This window comes from Schistocerca piceifrons, chromosome 9 (genome assembly GCF_021461385.2).
Source record: "Schistocerca piceifrons isolate TAMUIC-IGC-003096 chromosome 9, iqSchPice1.1, whole genome shotgun sequence".
Lineage (NCBI taxonomy): Eukaryota > Metazoa > Arthropoda > Insecta > Orthoptera > Acrididae > Schistocerca > Schistocerca piceifrons.
The window spans coordinates 204,367,931-204,386,138 of NC_060146.1; the positions used below are offsets into that span (position 1 = coordinate 204,367,931).

An 18,208-nucleotide genomic window follows, 5' to 3' on the forward strand; every position below is an offset into this window, starting at 1 on the left:
AGCAAAGTCGTGATTTCACATTAGTGTATCATTAATTATTTGTGAAATTTACAAGGATTTAAAAAGTTCCATGAAAATATTTACGAAAAGTGCTCTTTACTCACTTGCTCAGAAAGTTCCTCGTGATAACAGAACAACCATAAACAGAAACAAAACTCAACATACAGTAGTGCACCAGACAACAATATGGCAGACTCAGCACTCTGCTCAGACGTGACCACAGCAGACAGCTACTATCTCGCACATGTGCAGTGAGGCCACGAGTACCTAATTTAGAACTGGCTCTATTTCTTTATCCCTAGAATTAATGCACATCTCTACTAACACAATCATAACAGTGAGCCCATTCACACTATAAACGGCCACCATTCATGCAACTGGTTGTCAATCAATTACAGGTTTGCTCCTCGTGTAAAACAGGCATCAGTAATTTTGCACAGATTTAGTCTGTTTTGACTGCCTCATTCTTTAATCATTTCAGGGCAGTTCTTGAGTTTCCATCTGTTGGATGGCCTGAATTCTCTTCTTTTCTTGTTCCTGTTGATCCATCCTATAACAAGTATGTTGAACTGATGCCTGTATTAATGTAAACGTGTGATGTGAACATTGTACAAGATGATGGAGGGACTTCAAAATAAAATTGATAACATTAAAAGACTGTTGCCACTGTTAACTGAAAATACATTCATGTAAAATACCTAGCCAGGCTTAAGGACTACTACACTTTTAGTGCGTTGTCTGGGCAGAGTGTTGCCCACAGCAGAGAAGCAATTTTTAGTGGTGTGAAAAATGTGGAGGGACAGGTACTGTTCGGGGTAATTTAAAAGAGGGGAGGAAGGACCAAACTGCGAGGTCATTGGTCCCTACTGGGGTAATGTATTAACAACTTAGCACTTAACATAAATTATAACATTTTGTAGATGACATGATTATCTGTGACAGCATATCTGTCGTGAGGGAGTACGGGAAGAAACTACAAGAATACATCGATATTGCACTCAGTTGTGCTCTTTGACTGATACCCAACAACAATTTGTGCACGGTGTCACAGAGGGTACTGGCAGCAAGCTCTGAGCTTTTACAGGTGTGCCAGGCTCGTGTGAGAGACTTTCAAACTGGCAGTCGAGAAGGAAGTTTCTGCTGGCAACAAGAGTGTCTGTCGTCTCCACTTTGAGCAGACGAGCTAGGCAGGAGCCTTCACGGCAGGTGTCAAACTTGTGTGAGCATACGGGCAGGAGGCAAAGTGGCAGCCATGCGTCAGGTGAGGGAATCATCGAGGTGTGGCCGAAGGAAGATTGGTGTACCTGTTGCCATTTGGGATAGCCCGTATTCAGTCAAAAAGAACTAAATTCAGTGAGCACACTTCAGAACATTGCCTGTTTCTGTGTGCTTGTTCCACAAAGCTGACATTAACACACATTTTGAGCTGTTTTTTTGTTTTTCCCAGGCCTTACTCGAATTGCTGTCGATTTCATTACTATGTGTTCGTCATCAGTTCCGATAGACTCGGAAAGAGTAGATTATTCATTGTTTCATATTAAATGTCTTCCACATGTTAATTCCTTCTTGTTATCACATATCAGAATTAAATGTTTTTTGTCTTAATGTTTAAACCGCTCATTTATCGGTCCGAGTGCCGTGGTGGAGGTGGAGAATCAAGTTGAGTGGTCCAGGTGGTGTGAGCTTGCTCAGCGAAAGCATCTGATTTTAAGATTTTTATTGTGTGAATTTCTTTTAACTTGTTTTAATTTATGCTGCACATTTGCTTAATTTTATTTGATTAAGCTTCCATGTTCAGCACTGTGTCTTCCAAGTTTGAAACTAGCTGTATCACACTCTTATTGGGTTTATCAGGTCCTGTTGTTGATAGTTTATTATTGAGTGGTCAACAGCTATCGCCATCAGATATAAGTACTATTATTTTAATTTGCTCCTTTTCTTAATTGTGGATTTTAGATTATTTATCAGCACCATGAAAAGTTATTTTAAATATAAAATATGTGTCTTGGGGCTGGCCACGAAATGTATAATTTGTGGAACTTGGAAGAGCTGCCCTCTTTGTGACTTGGTGATTGTTGTATGTTTGTCAAATGTGTACCAGTGGCTGCGCTACTCTGCAGATCTTGTGTAGAATGACACATCCAGTGCAGTGAGCTAGTGCTGGGTTCAAGTCCAGCCCACATTCAGATAATTGTGAAAGGAAGCTAATTGGACATCTGCTGGCATTTATAATTGTATTTTAATCCTACGGCCCGTTTTGTATTTTGTTATTCGTGAGCACAGTGCTGGTTATTTTAATAAAAGCATCAATTGTACGAATAGTACTTATGTGATGACCTTGCCCTACCAGTCCCCAATCACCTTGCACACTGGCATCTAAAATTTCACAAAAGATTGCTTCCAGTGATCTATTTTTAGACTTTGCTGTTTTTTTTTAAATTTTATTACTAATACTGGGATAATTTATATTGAATTACAGTTATTCTATTATAAACCTACATTATTGACAGTAATTGTTGTGTCTTTTTTTTATCAGTGAACATACAAAAATGAGGTTTTTCTCATATTTTAAAATGAACCGCATCAGCCCAACTGCAGCAAGTTACTTTGTATATCCTGCCTATGTTTATGTGTTACTTTTTAGTATCTGTTGACTCTGGTTGCGCAGGATAAGGCTCAGATAATAATACTACAAGTAAATAGTTTACCATTATTGGTCTACATTGTTGTTTAGCAATAAGACAAACGATCAATTTTTAGATCACTGGGAGAGAACAGTATCATCTGCTGACTCACCTGTAATAAAACAACACTAGAACAGCATTCAGTTCTAGTAGTGGAACTGGTGCGTGAAGTTTACTTTATTCAGTAATGCAAGCAAACTATGATGTAGTATTCAAAGGCACTACAATGGATGGAGTTTTATACATTATAAACAATGACAATTTTGAAGGACTGATAGATGAAGACAATGAAAATGTTTGTGTGTACAGATGGCCAAATGGAATTATAATAAATGTGCGTGTATTGGCATCAATTTTGGTACTGTACTCACTTCTGCAAGTAGGTGGAATAGCTAAGCAGAAAACCAACATTTAAGAGCCACAGCTTGTCAATTACAATATACATACAGGAGGAGTAGACCGGCTCATCAGGACATGTGCCACTTCTTTATGCAGCAAGAAATGGTACAGAGCTCTCTTTACAAAAACCGTATACCACGCGACACATCGACCGAGATCTCTGAATTCATTGCAGTACGGATGATGTCTGGCTGTCCAGTGTCTGAAAATGGCTACCAGTCACAGAGTGGAACGTCCCTTATCAACAGTGATAAGAGCATTGCATGAAGTCAGATATGGTGGAAAGGACCACTCTGTGTCAAGAAGTAATCCCCAAAGACACTGTCAGTTTGCTGGTCACAAAGGCAGACCACTGATATTTTGTATGAAATGTAACATTACCCTTTGTCGCAACTGCTTTGAACCTTACCACACAAAATAAGATGGAACGACATAAGAACATAAATAGGTGGTTGGAACTGAAAGTAATTGGTTTTTATAGTGGCAAATATATGTAAGTAAATTTTAAAAGTAATAAAGCTTTTTTTTTCTCCTACAACTGAAAGATATTTGTAACACAAAAATATAATAAAAATGAGCAATATTATGAATATGTATAATTTTGTTTAGTATATGTAATTTACTTTTACAAATACTAAAATTGTAATAATTTACTTCTGAAAGTGAATGTTCAACGGAAAAATCTTCATCTAAATGTTTGTATAAACATCAGATACTGTATTGGCCCAGTGATCTATTTATAGATCAAGCGATTCTGTTCATCTGAGTACTTTATTTATTTTTCAAAGGAATTATTTATGTTATTTGACACTACTATATTATATAAACATAGAAAAAACAGTCATTTTTTTAAAAAAAGTTTGGTGGTAATGGGTTAAAAAAGTTTCAGAAACTGCACGAATACACTGGAGTGCTCTTTGTGCCATACGAGCAGGTATCATACGCAAGAGATCCAAGTAGTCACAGCTGATACACTACGAACCTCTGCACTCAGCATAGTTGAGTGCTGCACACCAGTGTGGTTAACCAGTAAGCATGTAAAGAAGGTTGACCCCCAGCTCAGCACTGCTATCTGGATTTTAAATAGATGTTCAAAGACTATGCCACTGTACTGGCTTCCAACACTTAGTCACATAGCCTCATCTTCCCTATGGAGACAGGAAGCTTTGGTAAGGGAATCTAAGAAAGTAACATGCGATTTTCTTCTTTTCATCAACAAAGATGCCCCAATTTTGGAAACAACTTGACTTTGCTCTAGAAACCACCCTCTGGGAGTGGCTCAACAACTGGTAGTTACTAGTTTCAGCAAGGATACTAAATGGCCCAAGTGCTGGACTGAAAGTGCCTCCCCCGAGAACCCTGACAGTATTGATCCGGAAGATAAACTTGACGACTTTGAGCATCCACATCAGATACCGAAAAGCCTAAGCGGACTTTGAATGAGACACAGAATATGTGCACACTATCTCCACAAATGAGGAAAGCAACCGAGCCCTTCCTGCAACGGTGGGACTCCAAATCAAACTGCTCAACCATTGCCCAGCACTGTGAACTAAGAGCCTATCAGGATAGCCTGGCTGAATTCTGCAATGCTGCACCATCCTGCATCGAATGGTCTGCTAATTTGGGCAACAGGATACGATGATACAAGTTATCTGTTGTGGTTTTATGTTTTGTTTTGTTGTATTCTGTATTTTATCTTATTCTGCATCTTTCATCAAAATATTTTATCGTCAATCATGTACCCGGTGTACACTACGCATGTAGCACAAGTTACTCCCAACCCAGTCTTTGCCCACACAAGTAATGAGGTGAAATGTTAACATACAGTATAACAACAAGCACCTTTGTGTGGTTGTAAAGTATAGTTTTAGTTGATGAAACACTTGATATTCAAAAGTTTGTAACTTGCTATTCAGCATTTTATTAGTGGACACTACCCTACAAATAACTGGTATAAAAAGCATACTGAAAATGACTCGAGCTGAGCAACATTAAACAGAGTGTAACATCTGTCAGCCCTGTCATGTCCCTGTTTCTCTATATTTTTATTTTCCTCATTATGTGGAAGGTAAAGATGAAGTACCACAGTTAAATACTTCAGCATCTACTATCATATTACATCACTCAGATAAGTATAAAAGGAAGTTTTTCTTATCAGACTGCAAAGGATACACATAAAAGTGTAAAGTGACAAGCCAGAAAAGTTAACAACTAGAGAAAAGCAGATAAAAAAGAAGAATGAAATTGATGCAGATATAGAGATAAGGAAAAGAAATATATTCTGTGGTTTCATTTTGGAAATCCTTTTCTTAAAATGTTGGCCTTGCTGTTGCTTCCACATTTTCAGTTTTCAGCTTCTTTGTTTTACTACTACCAGTTTCCTATTCCTTTGATTCTGCTGTGCTTTGCTGATCAAAGCTCTTACGTGCCTTCACACTTAGATCCTTATTAGTCTGTATTTCTCAAACCCACTCACATTTGCAGGATATTCCGGATCACCTTTAGTTCAATCATACGATTGCTGCCATCTGGTAAAAGAAGATTTTGCTAGCCTTATTTCATTTTAGTTTCATCTCATAAGTGTATTCAGTGGACTAATGTGAGGTAGGCAATGTTCATGTATTTTTATGAGGCATGTTCAGAAAGTTAGTTTACTGTGACTACAAGAGGCTGTGTTTGTTTTTCTGAGGGTTGGCAACATAAAGTGGCAGAGGGGGTTCCCTGACTGCAGTAAACATTGCAGGAACACAATAGTATGTAAACTCACATTGTAGTATCCAGTCATGTGAAAGATGCAAGACACGTGCTACGATTTGCTTCAAGTGCGAGACCCATGCTACGATTTGCTTCCTACTCGTGGAAGGAATAACACCTACCAAAATTTTTTTCAAAGCAAAATAATTATCGCAAAGGTTTCATGAACATAACAAGTGTTTTTAAGTGGTGCAGGGAGTTTATTGGAGGCAGATCCAATATTCGTGATGAACAGAGGAGTGAAAGACCTTCCATTCCGATTGATGAGTCAGTGCAAATTTTTGTGAAGATCACCAGTTGACATTGGATGAAATTTATGTGATGTTTACACAACTTTCTAGAACTCTCTTATACAAGACACTCACAGAAATGTTGGGATACCAAAAACTGTGCACAAGATGGGCCCCAAAACAGCTAACAGAGCAACACAACAAAAATTGGGACAGTAGCACCTGTGAGTTTCTCGAACAATTTGAATTGGAAGGTGAGAATTTTCTGAGCTCTGTTGTAACTGGAGATGAAACATGGCTGGCTGATGACATGCCTGAGACAAAGAGACAGTCATCACAGTGGCATCTGTAAGACCCCCAAAAAGTTATTCTTTCTTTATGTTTATGATACATGAAACGTACGGACCTGAGAGTCCACAGATGTTAATAAGTAATTGTAATACTTTTTTATGATAATAAGTGAAGGCACAGCCTTCACAGTTTTCTGCAGCCAGCAAGATGCCTTGCAGTTTTGCATTGTCTCTTGTTCTTAAGCTTTCACTGTGTAAGCTTCTATCTTGTTGGCTCTTAATAAATGTGAATATATTTACACATTTTTAAATTAATATGTTTCAGATTTAATTATTTAACAACCCACATATACCCTTTTACATTAACATCTAGTAATTATCAACTTTGTTTGCAGCTGTTCGTGAAATAAATGTGAAAGAACTGACGTAGAGTCTCTGCCACTGGCACGATCCAAACACTGATTAGTAAATTAGCAGATCTTTTATCGTGCCCCAGTGAGCTTGCAGTCTCTCAGAAATGAAGTTTGACACTCAGTGAATCAAACAGCATAATGCAACTGATTGATCGCATTACGCACTCACCTTTTCAAAAATATATAGAGCCATGTTCTTCCTTCCTCCTTCGCAAGCAGTCAAAAAATTCAAAACCACCATTTTAGGCAAAAAATCATGGCCTCAGTGTTTGGGATTAAAAAAAGCACCATTTTGGTCAAATTTCTGTCTCAGGGGGAGACCATCAATGCAAAGTATATTATGAGACTCTAAAAAACTTAAGGAGCATTCAAAACAAAAGGAGGGGAATACTGACAAGAGGAGTGTGCTCGTTACTCGACAACACCCGTCCTCAAACAGTCTTAGCCACCAAGTTGCTCATAGACTTATTTGGTTGAGATGTTTTGAACCCTCCCCCCCCCCCCCCCCCCCATATGCCCCTCACCTTGGCACCTACAGATTATCGTCTCTTCACCTCCCTGAAGGCATATATGAGTTTTATTAAATTTTCAACTGTCGAACTGGTGCAGAAAGAGGTTCAGAAGTGGGAGAAGGAGCCATGGCTCACCACATGCACTGAACAGGATGGCGATTATGTGGAAAAATAGTCAACAAGTGTATCAACAATTTTTGTAACTTTTTTTTTAAATATACTTTTTCTAAAAAAAGAAAACTATGAAAATGTAGTACACTTACTTCCTGCCTATGTTTCGTATTACCTCTCCAACATCACACACTCCTCCAATAAACTTTTAGTATTTTGTGATGTTTGCAGTACATCAGTATCCTCAAGCTCATTTGAAAAACTATTTTTGTTGTTATTTGTTGTTGTATGACAAGTCACCTTTCAGTTCTACATTAGCATATGCTGAAGACAGTATCGAAAATTATTTGCATACAACTGCCTTAACTACATTCATCCATCACCTACTTAAGTATTTATTTAGACAAATGTGCAAGATGAGTGTATCACAAGCAAGAAAAAATAAATACATTCGGAATTCTCATGTGATATGCAGAACTTTTTATGTAAAACTGCAAGAGGCACGTACCATCGGTAGCGCTCGCGTAGAGTGGGTAGCCTCCGTCAGTGTAGCTGGAACCGTAAGGCTTCTTTTTCTTCTTCTTGGGGTTTTTCTTGGCACAGAGGAGCGTGCTTGCCTTCTTTGACTTGCCTTCCTTTGTCAGCCGGTCACCGGCTATCGTCTGCTTCATTGTTTCACGTCTGAAAAAGGGCAGAGGCTCCCTTACTGAACTATCCGAGAGAAAGGTAGTGACAGGGTTTTCCCGTCAACAGGAAACAGTGTTAATGATATACAGGGTGTTTTAGGAGGTACAGTACATTTTAGTAGCAGTAGCACAAACTAAGTCAAATAAAACATTCAATATACTGTGTCCAAGTTTTATTCGTTACAGAGATGTGTTTTCATTTCAGGTATTCGCACTCCAGTTGCTATCGATTTATGTATCAAATGTCATTTTTGTTTTCAAGCGTAAGGTCTCAAGTTGTGCGTGAGTCTACATTATTGAATTCCCCAAGTTTAATACAAAACTTGATGACGTAACATTGCTCTAAATTTGGCTGTTCCCTTTTTGTAACACACAACAAAAAAACACTGATAGCACTATCATAAGTCACGAAATGGCTGTACGGAGCTGAATCTCAGGCTGTGCATCTGGAAGGGATGAACACACTCGTCCACACAAACAGAACAACACAGCATTGTCAGATCGCTTGCAGTGCTGTTAGTCTCATTACTTTTCTCACACAACTTGTAACATTCCTCAGAAAACAGATCAGCAGTAATGGCCACGTTTCTTGGCCCCCAAGATCCCTGAATCTCCCTCTGTGGGATTTTTGCCTGTGGGTACAGTCGAAAGATAAATCTATGAAGAAAAAGTAAACACAAGGCAGAAATCGATTGTTCCAGTTGAGAACAGTACTGCCCCCATAAAAGAAAGGCAAGATGACCTCAGAAGTGCACAACAAAAGATTAGATATACACACTCTCTCTCTCTCTCTCTCTCTCTCTCTCTCTCTCTCTCTCTCTCTCTCTCTCTCTCCATTCAAGCTGCAGGTGGAATTTACGAAAATTAACTTTGACCTTCATTATTTGCCTTTGCTTAACACCTTCTGTGCATGTTTATTTGGGTGACTTTCTACCAGCTGTACCTCTGTGACCAATAAAAACTGGACACATCATATGGAATGTATTGTTCAAAATAGTGTACACTAACACCTTTTACAATATTTGGTATTCCTCCTGAGACATACTGCATAAAAATCTGAACAGCTGTGCACACTAGGGGAAAAAAATGCTGACTCGCAGAAGCAAACCAAAAAACTACCGTGTAACATGAAAATGATAAAGCAAAACTATGTCAATTCTGCTGTTTATTTTACTACATTATTTTCAGTTCACATTGCCTTCAACGAACTAGAATTGACTGTTATCTTTGAAGACGATGATACGAAGGGAAATATCAAAACACAATTTAAGATACAGATTACTATAGTGTGATAATGCTACCAAATCACAAGTAACTTTTCTTCTACATGTCATTTTGTTGGTGACACTATTGGGAGGTCAGTTTACTTTCACACACCAATATCCTTTAGAAAATGAACTCTTGAAAACAGCAGGGGCCTTCTCTGTCGTGCACATCTTCAAACTGTTTGAACACAGCTGTTAAAGAAATTATCCTTACAAATAACAGCTTCACAATGCATTTGAAGAGTTTGTGATTAACAAATATCCACAGTTTGGATAACAGCCGTAATATTAATTACTGTAACACCAATGTAAGACTGTTTGAGAGAGTAAGTGTTTATGATGGTCGTCATAATTGTCATGGAAGGGCAAGAAAAACACAATGTTAGATTCTGGGCATGCAGATGTAAGAAAGTTGACTTACTTCTCCAATTATCATTCAGTAATGTCTTTTGGCATCATATTCTGGGGTAACTCGTGATTGAGGAAAATAGTGTTTGTTGCTAAGAAGTGTGTAATAATGACAATGTGAGGTATCATACCTACAACAGTTTGGCATACTTGTGATGAAGCAAGCTGGGATAATTTTTACTTCCCCTCTTGTTTTGTCATCTGCCTTCTTAAAATTCATTTTTTCATAACTAATTACCATTAACATATGTGAGTATAATCTACATTTTCGTAACAGAGAAAGATTGGCCCTCAGTTTTAAAGAATGTAACATCAGGTCTAATTTTGTGCACAGTTTTATGTAAGTAATTGATTTTATAATTTATTTCGACTCTTACTAATTAGTATCTCTTGTTATAGGATGAAATCAGTAATAGCTTCATAACTTAAAGTCTGTTGTTGACTTATAAACAAATATAAATTCTGTGCCAATTATAAACATTTGGAGGAACAACAAATAGTAATCTTAAAGTATCTATTTGGCTCTATTCAAAAACATGTTAGCAAAGCCAGCCCTTAGTTAATTCCAAAGTAATTAACAGTTTTTGTCAAAAGTATTGTTTGCATAACTATATTTGTTAATTTCATGATTAAAACAAATAATTTGGCCTAACCCTTGTAGTAGAAGAAACTGTTGAAAGGAATGAATTTTTTGATGTATTCAGTTAAGCAAATGAGTTAAGTTTTAATTGTAATTTCTCTAAATTAAACTTCGAACAATATGTAGTTTCAGTACGTATTATTGTGAGGATATATAAGGGCCCAACTTTTGGTCTCGAGACAGTCAGTCCACGGCCGAGTTTCAGGCGAGAAACCTGTGTTGGTTAGAACAACAATAATTCTTCAACTTAACTGTGAAATAAGTGTTATACAATTGATGATGAGGTCCCATACTCTGAGGAGTGTAGGGAATGATGCGGGAGACATGCACTGCCCATAGGCAAGGTCGTAGTGGAGGTGGTTTGCCATTGCCTTCTTCTGACCGTAATGGGGATAAATGATGATGATGAAGACAACAGCAACAACAACAACAACAACAACAACAACCACCCAGTCTTCTCGAGGCAGAGAAAATCGCTGACCCCGCCGGGAATTGAACCCGGGAGCCTGGGTGCAGGAAGCGAGAACGCTACTGCAAGACCGCGATATTAGGCCGTCTGTTAAAACGACGATAGTGTCTGCTCTGTATGTACCTTTCTATTCCACAAGAACTGTGAACTTTGTGATTAGATTTTTACTGCTTATAGATATTCAACAGTAAACTATTGTAGCAGTATGTGGATGTTCGCCTGAAAACCATTAATGAGGCTTATTGAAAGTTAAACAATAGTGCACACTGGCCATATCAAATGTGTATATGGGGGGTTGTGAAAAGTGAAAGTAAAGTACTGTGAAACACAAATGTGTACCTGTTGGCTACATCATTTAAAGTAGTCAGTGTTGTGCTTCCACAACACATTTTTCAGCTAGTGTAGCAGTGCAGTACATCGACACTGAGGACAACAAATGAAGAAGTAAAGAAGGCAAACTGTCTCATATGGTGCCCCAACGTAAGGACTGTTGTATGTAGGCACAATAAACTCGAATTCACAAAACTGTCACAGTGAAGTGTGAACTCGAGTGGTTCACAGGGGATTTAAATGGAAAAGATGCTACAGCCAATCAGCACTGGGGTTTCATAGCCACAGTAGGACAGCACCCAGTCAGCGAGTGGTTTTATGGAAGCAGCCATTGAGTACAGGAGCAGCCAAGCAGCATGCAGGTGGACACAGCTGACCAAGATAAACAAGACGCCTTGCTGAGATAATTACAACTTACAGCAGACAACGAATTGAGATATCCACAGCAGAGCAGGAGCCGACAAGCGATTAAAAACAAGGTAATTCATTGCAAAAGCTGTTTTGTATTAAGTGATACATAATGAGTGACCATAACGAAGAAGACGGTGTGATGGGAGACAAGAGACAATAGGCAACTGTTCCGTAGACGATGGTGGCTACAAATCAGACATGAACGTAACTTTGAATGATGGGGACAGAAGTCCTATTGTAGATGAAATGATTAAAGTGTCAGCTACATTGTGTGGTAATAATAATAATGCTGTGTGACGAGGGCCTCCCGTCGGGTAGACTGCTCGCCTGGTGCAAGTCTTTCGATTTGACACCACTTTGGCGACTTGTGCATCGATGGGGATGAAATGATGATGATGATGATGATGATGATGATGATGATGATGATTAGGACAACACAACACCCAGTCCCTGAGTGGAGAAAATCTCCGACCCAGCCGGGAATCGAACTTGGGCCCTTAGGATTGACAGTCTGTCATGCTGACCACTCAGCTACCAAGGGTGGAAACGTTGTTTGGTGATGTGAACAAAATGGACAAAAACAGTACCGAAGTGGGTGAAATCGATAAGGTTAAGGAGGAGAAACCTAACAGCAAAAGTCAGCAAGGGCAAAAGTTTATGGCAGACAAAAATTTGGAAGCAATGTTAAGGCAAATTATGAATAGTTTGGGTAATATGAGTAAGAAATGGAAATGTCATGTGGCTAGGGCCTCTCGTTGGGGTGGACATATGAGTAAGAAAGTAGACAGTAGTAGTATTAAAACTGACATGACTAGTCTAAAAGATGAACTGAAGAAAGAAATTAAAAAGGAAATTAAGGTAGTTAGCTCTAGACTTTCAGAATTAAATAAGGAGGTTGAGAGAAAGATTGTAATGAAAAGATAAAGAAAGTAGAGCAGAATACTAATGAGAAATTAACATTAATAAGTAGTAAATGTGCAGAAGAGAAAAAGAAGCTTTTTGATGACTATAGGAGGAGGGTGGAGGCTTCTGAAAAACAGTGTAAAGATGAAGTCAAAGCTGCCAAGAAATTTTGTGCACATATACAGACACAAGCAGACATATGTAATATATGTCTGCTTGTGTCTGTATATGTGCGGATGGATATATGTGTGTGTGTGTGCGCGCGCGCGAGTGTATACCTGTCCCTTTTCCCCCCCTAAGGTAAGTCTTTCCGCTCCCGGGATTGGAATGACTCCTTACCCTCTCCCTTAAAACCCACATCCTTTCGTCTTTCCCTCTCCTTCCCTCTTTCCTGATGAAGCACTTATGAAATTTGCTATCGGCAATCCATCAAAGTTTGAGAGTAATAGAGATATTGACAAATACAGTTCTAGAAGGCAAAATGATCTGTGTTGCCCTTTAATGAACATATTGGGTCGGTGCATAAGTTTGTAGCATTTCTGCATGTTTGTATTCCAGTTGCTATGGGTTTATTTCTCAACTGTCACTCTTAATTTTTAGTTGACTTTTGCTGTTCGAGTTAACATACTGCTATTTTGTAATTTCGAGATAATGAGTGAAGCTGTGGACACCAGAAAGTGTGGTGCCAAGCGGAGAAATTGGAACATTTCCAACATATTCCTCTGTTTAATTTCAACAGAGGACTGACAGCAGTGGAAGCAGCTAGAAACATTTGTGCCATTTATAGGGATAATACCATTGGACAGAGAATTGCAAGAAAATAGTTTTCACATTTTAAGGTGGGTCAGTTTGATGTCAGTGGCTCTCCACATTCAGGAAGAACTTTGGGCTTTGATCAAAATCATTTAAACACATCAATACACAATGATCCATGTTATTAAACTCAACAACTGCCAAAAGTGATTAACTGTGATCATTCCATCATCATGTGGGATTTGCATGCAATGGAGAAGGTTCAAAAATCGGGTGTTTGGATACTGCATGCTCTAATCAAGATCACAAAAACTAGTCAGTTGCCACATGTGCATCCCTGCTTGCTTGTCATCAGTTGGCTCATGAACAACACTGACCATTCCTATCCTGTATGATTACTGATGATGAGGAATGGTGTCTCTACACTAACATAAGGAAAAGAAAGGAATGACTGATCCCAAACAAAGCAGCAACTCACCATACAAAGACTCGCACACATCCACAAAAGATAAAAGTTACGCATCTGGTGGAATAGCAACAGTGTGGTGTACTATGAATTGCTTCCCCAAGACGTAACCATTACTGTCGACAATGACCAGAAAGACTGAGTGAAGTGATGCTACTCTGCAATAACAGCTGCCTGCATTCTGCATACAGAAGTTGGGCTGGTAAGTCATTTTGCATTCATCTTATTCACCTGATCTTGCACCCTCAGATTTTCACCTTCTCTACCTTCTATCAAGCAACTTTCCAGATGAAAATGTGCTCTGAACAGTGCTTGATGAGTTCTTTGCCTCAAAACCATGTGATTTCTACAGTGGTGGAATTGAAAAGCTATCCCAGCATTGGTGGACTGTTGTAAATAGTGAAGAAGAATATATTAAATACTACGAATTTATGCACCAACTCAATATTTTTGGCACAGTAATAGGTGAAACATACAGCTACAAAACTGTATGACACACTGTGCATGGAAGTAAACTGTCTGACACATAGCAGAAGAATGTTCACATGTAGTTAAAAGTTATTTGTCCTTCTACACCATAGAGGAATTTTTTAATAAAAATAATAATTATTAGTCACACATTCTCTCTCTCTCTCTCTCTCTCTCTCTCTCTCTCTCTCTCTCTCTCTCTCTCTCTTCTCTCTCTTTTCCATATCATAACATTTGTCATGAGCATGATCTATGGTCTAAGTAACTAACTGAAGTCTGATGACTGCGGACTCAAGCACAAGGAAAGTATTACAGACAGAGAGCAGATTCCCACAGATGTGGGGCCTTTTGTGGCCTTGTACTCACTGGTGCTGGAAGGACTTGGAAGGGATGAGCCCGGCAAGTGTGAGGTCTTCCTCACCCTCGCGGTACGCCTGCCACCAGTTGGGATCGTCCTGACTGATAACGTGCAGCACGTCGCCCTTCTGGAAGCTGATTCCCAACTCCCTGCACGGGATGTACAGGTCTTCCTCAGGGTCGTAGTCGAAGTGCGCCTTCATATGGATCTGCCACAAAAAACATCCGGTCGAGTGTGACGTACTCGAGCAATCGTAGCTTGGAATACTTTCCTGCCAGTCTGGACTGACACGAGAATAAACTGTTGGAGTTGCTGCTAATCTATCTTTTTGAAAAATATATTTTGATAATACCGTCTCAAGAAAAACAAAATTTCTTCTTTCGATACGAGATCGAAAAACAGTAAATTGTGTCTTTCTCCACACAAACCCTCAAAATACAAGGTGACTTTTGATACGATATGGAAATGCGTGCAGAAAAAACAAATTGCAGACTAAAATTTCTCTTCAAAACTTTGTTTAGCCAATGGTTTAGCCAGTAATTGTTGGTAAAGTTGCTTGTTTATTGGATGTCCTCTGGAAACCACATCTGGTCAGAACAAGCAGCTGTCAGGAAGGGTGTGCTCAAAGTCTTCATACGAGGGAAAGTATAACAATAGCAAAGCCGGGCGAGCCCAGAACACACACTGTGCGTCCTCAGCTTTTGCCCTTTTTCACTTGGTTCACAACAAGTTTCTATGTATTTTGCAACAAATGGTTCATGAAATATTTGAGATCAATTTACATATAAATTAGTTAGTTTTATGCTTTTTCAGCTTGTCATTTTTGAGCTATGGAGAGGTAATGATAGCTCTGTAGTTTCTGTGAAGTATGGTGCTACCTTTGCAATGAAAAGTTCTTGACTAAATACAATGTATGTGAGAAAAGTAATGAGACTGACAACACTGTGAACTATCTGGCAACACTGTGCTGTTCTACCTGTGTAGACCAGTGTGTTCATCCTTGTAAGTTTGAGCTCTGTAGAGCCCTCGCGTCACTTTTGAGAGTGCCATCAGTGAAGTTGTGTTTTTGTTGATGTTAAAAAAATGGAACAGTAGAATTTAGAGCGATATTATGTCATCAACTTTTGTGTTAAACTTGGGGAGTCCACTGGTGTGACCTCTGGAGACTGGAAACTGGTCTACGGGGAACATTCCTTATCGGGAGCACAAGTTTTTCAACGCCATAAATCGTACTTGGAAGGGCGAGAATACATTGGAGATGAATCTCACTCAGTGAGGCGTTCAACTTCAAAAACTGACAAAAACATTGTGCACGTGTGCTCTCTCATGAAACCGGACTGATATTTAACAGTAAGGATGACAGGTGACCTGTTATTCGTAAAAAACTTTCACTATACATCAAATTTTGACCAAAGTTTTGCCTATGCAAAAGCTTTGGTGCCTAAATGATACTGAAAAACCTCATGACTGAGAAGAATAACAGTGGAAAAAATGCCTGTATTGATCCTCTTGAGAGGATTTCCAATGACGACGAATGGCTCAATTGTGTGTTCACAGATGAGTAAGCGAGGAAAAATCCTGCAACAAAGTGGCAACGTAAGGAGTGACACTCTGAGACATCTCCTCGACTGGAAAAAGCCTGAATGAGCAAATCAAAGATCAAAACAATGCTGATTTGATTTTTTGACAGCAGGGGTGTCATGCATAAAGTATTTGTTTCTGCAGGACAACCTGTGAACCAAATGTTTTACAAAGATGTCCTTGAAACAATCAGTAAAATGGTGAATCGCACATTGCAGACAAGTGGATGCTGCCCATCATGACAACACCCGATGTCATACAGCCACTTCCATCGCAGAATTTTGGACCTCAAAAGACATCCCTCTTTTTCCACAGCCCCTCCCCCCCCCCCCCCTCCCCTCACCTGCCCCATTCACCTAATCTAAGTCTTTGTGTGTGTTTTCTTTTCCCAAAAGGATGCCACTTTGGGACTCTGGAGAACATTCAAAAGACTGACTGACTGACTGACTGACATGTACAAGCTCTACCAGTTGAAGGCTTCCAGTGCTCCCACTGAGGCCAGGAATGACGATACCAGTGTTGTTATTTATCCAGTAAAAGAAACTCCAATAGAAAATTATACAAATAATGTCTTTGGAAAAGTTATTGATTGGTTTTCTGTGAATGGACTAGTTCTGAACTTTGAAAAAATACAGTACATCCAATTTTCTACTGCAATGAGTACGGTTCCTTCAATAAATATAGCACATCAACTGAAGTCAGTAGCCAGGGTAGAGCATACTAAGTTTTTGAGTGTACATATAGATGAGAATCTCAATTGGCAAATTCAGATTTTGGATCTCCTAAAGCAACTAGGTTCAGCAACTTCTGCAATCAGAATAATTGCCAATTTTGAGGATATAGAAATTACCAAGCTTACATACTTTGCATACTTTCACTCTTTGATGTTATACAGAATAATATTTTGTGGTAACTCAACACTTAGTCAAAAAGTACTCACTGCCCAAAAGAAAATGGTAGAATAATGTGAGGGGGTACAACATCTTGTATGCATCTTTTTAAAAAATTAGGAATTCTTACAACAGCCTCACAGTACATTTACTCTGTAATGAAATTCGAATACATTTTGTGCCATTTAAGGGAATGGGGTAGGCAGTAAAAATTTTAAGCAGAAAAATGAAAAAGAAAACAGAAAAAAGAAAAAAAATCTTGATTCATGTGTGCATTTCTTATGCAATTGACACATTACACATCATAACGGTTATTGTGAGATTGAGCAATGCAATACGTAACTAACTAACTCTGCCAGCGTACAGCTGATGAAGGGCTTTCTTTGAACGGGACAATGTTATTGTTTGAAGAAGGTAAAAACTTTGGTAGTCTCACTACTCTTCTCAAACACCTCATATAAAGGTAAGAATTCATAGAACAGTGGAAGTGTTGACTCAACGACAGACACTGCAATGCTAGCACAATGTAGCAATTTTTTTTCCATTCAGTGTGTGTTGTAACTAATAAGAGGATTTCTTTTAAGCTATAGCCAAGTATAACAGGTACGTTTAACATGTAGTAATAAAAATAGTAATTGAAAACAAATGGTGGAACTAATGATCCAAGTAACACTTAAAAAAAAAAAAAAGTTTTGTGTGTGCAAGCTTTCAGAGTCAGTGGCTCTGCCTTCCATCAGAAGAGTTCAACGGGAAGGGAGGGGTGTGAAGGAAAAGGACTGTAGAGGTTTAGGAAAAGGAGTAGGGTTTGACAAAGTCAGCCAGAACCTCAGGTCAGGGGAGTCTTACTGGATGGGATGAGAAGGAAAAACTGATTGTTGGGGACTGTACTGGACAAGATTTGAAAAAATCTCATCTGGTGTAGTCTCCAACAATCTGTCTTTCCTTTTCATCCTGTCTGGCAAGTTGACCCTGACCCGGGGTTCTTTTCCAAACTCTACCCCTTTTCCTAAACCTCTCCAGTCCTTTTCCTTGAGCCTCCTCCTTTCCCCCTTCAACCCTTCTGCCAGTAGAAGGAGCCACTGGCTCCGAAAGCTTGCATCCGTAAAAACTTTGTGTGTGTTCTCCCGTCACTGCTTGGTGCGTACATTTTTTATGTATTCAGTTATAAGGGTCGTTCAATAACT

The 18,208-nt window shown here is 39.0% G+C and overlaps 1 protein-coding gene across 1 annotated transcript in view; it reads right to left on the reverse strand.

Moving 5' to 3' along the window:
* Positions 1 to 18,208, reverse strand: part of LOC124717377 (protein PALS1-like) — a 550,527-nt gene that overhangs the window by 26,846 nt on the left and 505,473 nt on the right. Inside the window, exons 9-10 of the mRNA XM_047244219.1 lie at positions 14,562 to 14,761; positions 7,905 to 8,077 (exon numbers count right to left, since the gene is read on the reverse strand). Coding sequence (XP_047100175.1) covers positions 7,905 to 8,077; positions 14,562 to 14,761 — 373 coding nt within the window. The remainder of the gene's footprint in view (positions 1 to 7,904; positions 8,078 to 14,561; positions 14,762 to 18,208) is intronic.